The sequence below is a fragment of the Portunus trituberculatus genome, chromosome 41 (genome assembly GCF_017591435.1).
Source record: "Portunus trituberculatus isolate SZX2019 chromosome 41, ASM1759143v1, whole genome shotgun sequence".
Classification (NCBI taxonomy): Eukaryota; Metazoa; Arthropoda; class Malacostraca; order Decapoda; family Portunidae; genus Portunus; species Portunus trituberculatus.
This window is the reverse complement of record NC_059295.1, coordinates 36,633,043-36,638,038: the sequence shown is the minus strand read 5'-3', so window position 1 is coordinate 36,638,038 and position 4,996 is coordinate 36,633,043. Positions and strand designations below refer to the sequence as shown.

Here is a 4,996-nt window from a genome sequence, read left to right as displayed (position 1 = left end):
GAACTTAAGAATGAGAGCTTTAGATTGGTATTTAAAGTAGGAGATTTTATAGAACCAGATAATCAAATTATGCAAGAAAGGTTAAGGAACATTGTGGTGCAAAAACTGAAAATTAGCAAATTATTAGAGAAGGTGGATATGAAGAAAGCAATGGGGCCAGATGGAGTGTCAGGAAGGGCACAGAGATGTAGAGAACAGCTTGTGGAATCAATTTGGGATGTGATCAGCAGCTCTTTGATGGAAGGCAGAGTATCAAGGGAATGGAAAAGAGCAAATATAGTGCCTATATACAAACGAGGAAAAAAGACCGAGCTCCTAAAATATAGACCAGTGTCACTGACTAGTGTTGTGGGAAAGATCTGCAAAATTGTGATTAAGGAAAAATGGGTGGAATATCTGGATGAAAATGAAATTATAAATAACTCCCAATTTGGTTTAATAAAAGTAAGGTGGGGTGTAACAAATTTATTGAGTTTCTATACAAGATTGGATTGGATTGGATTTTATTATAAGGCATTTCTATACAAGAGTAACAGATAGTATTCTTTATATATTAATGATATACAAAAGGGCTTGAGTAGCTAAATAAATCTGTTTGCAGATGATGCAAAACTATTGAGAGTAATAAACTGCATGGAGATATTGACAATATCTGGGATTGTAACTAATAGTGGAAATTATAATTCAATGCTAAAAAATGCCATGTGATGGCAATGGATAAAAGTAATAGATCTATGTGAGAATACAAAATGGGAGAAGAGATTATAATGAAAAGGAAAGAAGAGTGGTTATACAAGACACCCTGACCCCAAAAATACACAAATAGGTTATTTACTTCAACATATAAGACACTTAACAAATATCAGGGTGACATTTAATTACATGGATAAGAGTATGATGAAAAAGATAATAACCACTATGATAAGGCCCAGCCTTGAATATGCAGCAGTAATGTGGTCTCCACATATGCAAAAGGATATAAAGAAATTGGAAAGAATTTAAAGGACAGCTACAAAGATGTCACCAGAGATGAAGGAACTTACTTATGAAGAAAGACTGAAGGAAATTGGACTACCAACTTTGCAAGATAGATGGGAGAGGAGATCTAATAATGGTGCTACTGTAGTGAGAGGTTCACCTCAATATGTCATCTACCGAAGTGCAGCATGGAAGTCTACTGTGACCCTTCCCTCATGTGGCCTGTTGCTGGATCCACATAATGTCGCTGATGATTTACCGTTGAATGTTGGTAATCCCTATTATTGAAAGGGAATGTGCAAATGGTTTGGTGATAAATTCAGATGAGTGGCCTGCTTATAGTAATCTAAATGCCATGGGTTATCAATATTCAACAGCAACGTTATGTGGATCCTGTGACAGAACACACTCAGACAATTGAGCAATCGTGGTTGGATGCTAAAATGATGGTTCTCAAGAAAATGCAAGATATTCCAGTCATATCTAGCACCCTTGTAACTTAGTAATCTTAGCACCCTAATAACTATACATAAGATGGTGAACTTTATGGAAATGATAGACAAGACCTGTACCACTGACAGAAGATGGAGATAGATGGATGAGAGGGCACTCCAAGATCATTAAGAGTCAATGTTTGAGGAACACTAAAAAGTTTTTTCCACATAGAATGGTAGACATCTGGAATAGTTTGAGTGAAGAAATTGTAGCAGCAGAAAATATGCATACATTTAAGGAAAAGTTGGATAAAACTAGATATATGGAGACAAGTCACTATGAACCTCACTTGAACCCTGTAATATACAACTGGGTAAACACACACAACTATATAATATGGTTTTTTAATATTGTGCAATCCTCTTTTTCACTGTTTTGTTTTGTTCATGCTCTCAGCAAGTAGACACACACACACACACACACTGAGACGTGGAACAGTTTGGATGAAGAAGTAGTGTCTGCAACGAGTGTGCATACTTTTAAAGTAAGATTGGATAAGTGTAGATATGGAGACGGGGCCACACAAGCATAAAGCCCAGGCCCTGTAAAACTATAACTAGGTAAATACACACACATTGTATCATTAACAATAATTGGTCGAATCAGTCACTTACTGGTCAGAATGAACCAAGGTCTAAGTAAGCCTGCAGCAATTAAATATACCCTAATCCTAATCCTTGAGCACAAGGAAGTTGCATTACTCATACTTCAACAAACTAGACTAATTTAACCAAACCAAGCCTAAATTAACCCAACAAGTTAAAGCAAACCTAACTATGAGGGGTGTTAAGTGGTACACTATTATGGACTGGAGTACATAGATAATTTTGTTTTGTTTCTAAACATGTATTGCATTCTTATTTTTCTTTCTAATGAAAGAACTAAACCACACCAAGTTTTATATGCAGGGTTAACCAACTCCGACCCACTGGCCCAGCGGGCCCCTGACTACACTCAACTCGAAAATGTGGACACAGAAGTTCATTGACAACCGGGGTATGCTTTAATGTGAACAAGGGATTTAAGGGATCACTCGAATTACAAACGTGTGTGGCGTCATGAATGATGCATGACACCACCAGTACCCGACACACGATTAACATACCTGCTCAGCCTTAGCCAGCAGCGTCCAAAGCTTCCTCCAGGTGCTGAACTTCTTGGCATCGCTGAAGTTGTATGTCATCTCTTTGGAGGCATATCTAGAGGCCAGGGGGGTACAGTACTTATCGTGGGAGGAGGCGGCCATGGTGTTAGAGGGCGAAAGCTGGCACAAAAAGTATCAATATCCAGAAGGAGAGGCCGGCACACAGTGCAGCTCACCAAACAACACGCGGGCAGACGGCGGTCGCAGCGCAGGTCACGTGTTAGGTTGCCAGGCAGCCAGTCAGGCAGTCACCAGTGACGGCTATTCTATGAAGAACTATCATTTTCATCACGAATAAGTTTAGCTATAATGTATATCGCAAAAATAACATTAGTACTCAAACATGTTGTCTGTCAGGCTGATAACATCCCGAAAGGTGCACCGGGAAAGAGCGAGGTACAATGAGTTAATTACTTTGATAACATTGGCCACGCCCTCCCTCATTCTCTCTTAAATTGTGTTGATGTCATTAGGAAGACGGACACTGGGCACGTGCACTCTGCACTGTGCGTGTACACTGTGCATGACACTGGCAAAAGTAATATATACATGCATACATATATATATATATATATATATATATATATATATATATATATATATATATATATATATATATATATATATATATATATATATATATATATATATATATATATATATATATATATATATATATATATATATATATATATATATATATATATATATATATATATATATATATATATATATATATATATATATATATATATATATATATATTTATCATCTACATCACGTCACATCCATGTGAATACATACAAAGAGATGAGGAGATACGGAAACAATTAGATATCTACTATAATAGGTATAGTTGGTAATTTGTGCATGTATGTACTATATATCTAAGTATTAATATGCCAATCAAGTATTGTATGAAGATTTTCATGGGACGAGGTGTTTAACTACAGTTTCTCTTAGTTTAACTTAATATCTATCTATCTTTCTATCTATATATATATATATATATATATATATATATATATATATATATATATATATATATATATATATATATATATATATATATATATATATATATATATATATATATATATATATATATATATATATATATATATATATATATATATATATATATATATATATATATATATATATATATATATATATATATATATATATATATATATATATATATATATATATATATATATATATATATATATATATATATATATATATATATATATATATATATATATATATATATATATATATATATATATATATATATATATATATTTATCATCTACATCACGTCACATCCATGTGAATACATACAAAGAGATGAGGAGATACGGAAACAATTGGATATCTACTATAATAGGTATAGTTGGTAATTTGTGCATGTATGTACTATATATCTAAGTATTAATATGCCAATCAAGTATTGTATGAAGATTTTCATGGGACGAGGTGTTTAACTACAGTTTCTCTTAGTTTAACTTAATATCTATCTATCTTTCTATCTATATATATATATATATATATATATATATATATATATATATATATATATATATATATATATATATATATATATATATATATATATATATATATATATATATATATATATATATATATATATATATATATATATATATATATATATATATATATATATATATATATATATATATATATATATATATATATATATATATATATATATATATATATATATATATATATATATATATATATATATATATATATATATATATATATATATATATATATATATATATATATATATATATATATATATATATATATATATATATATATATATATATATATATATATATATATATATATATATATATATATATATATATATATATATATATATATATATATATATATATATATATATATATATATATATATATATATATATATATATATATATATATATATATATATATATATATATATATATATATATATATATATATATATATATATATATATATATATATATATATATATATATATATATATATATATATATATATATATATATATATATATATATATATATATATATATATATATATATATATTTTTTTTCCTGCAGTTCCAGATAGACAATGGGATTAACATGCATAATTTTTGTTTGAGAATGATACAAATAACATCCAAATATTAATAAACATAGTGCTATACTTAGTCACAGGTACAAATGCAAACCAGTTCATAGTTGTATAACCTTATGGATTCATATTGCTTACCTAGTCAGCTTTGAAAATGCTCATTGTACTATTAATCCTTACCTATTTTATCTGTAGATATATAATTACAGTCACC

The 4,996-nt window shown here is 29.1% G+C and overlaps 1 protein-coding gene across 1 annotated transcript in view; it reads right to left on the bottom strand.

Annotated features, from left to right (window-relative positions):
- The window catches only part of LOC123517114 (adenylosuccinate lyase-like), a 27,105-nt gene extending 24,058 nt beyond the window's left edge, over nucleotides 1-3,047 (bottom strand). The window contains exon 1 of the mRNA XM_045277025.1: nucleotides 2,579-3,047. Within this exon, the coding sequence (XP_045132960.1) occupies nucleotides 2,579-2,719 (141 nt within the window). The 5' untranslated portion in view covers nucleotides 2,720-3,047. The remainder of the gene's footprint in view (nucleotides 1-2,578) is intronic.
- Between the last annotated feature and the right edge of the window lie 1,949 nt (nucleotides 3,048-4,996).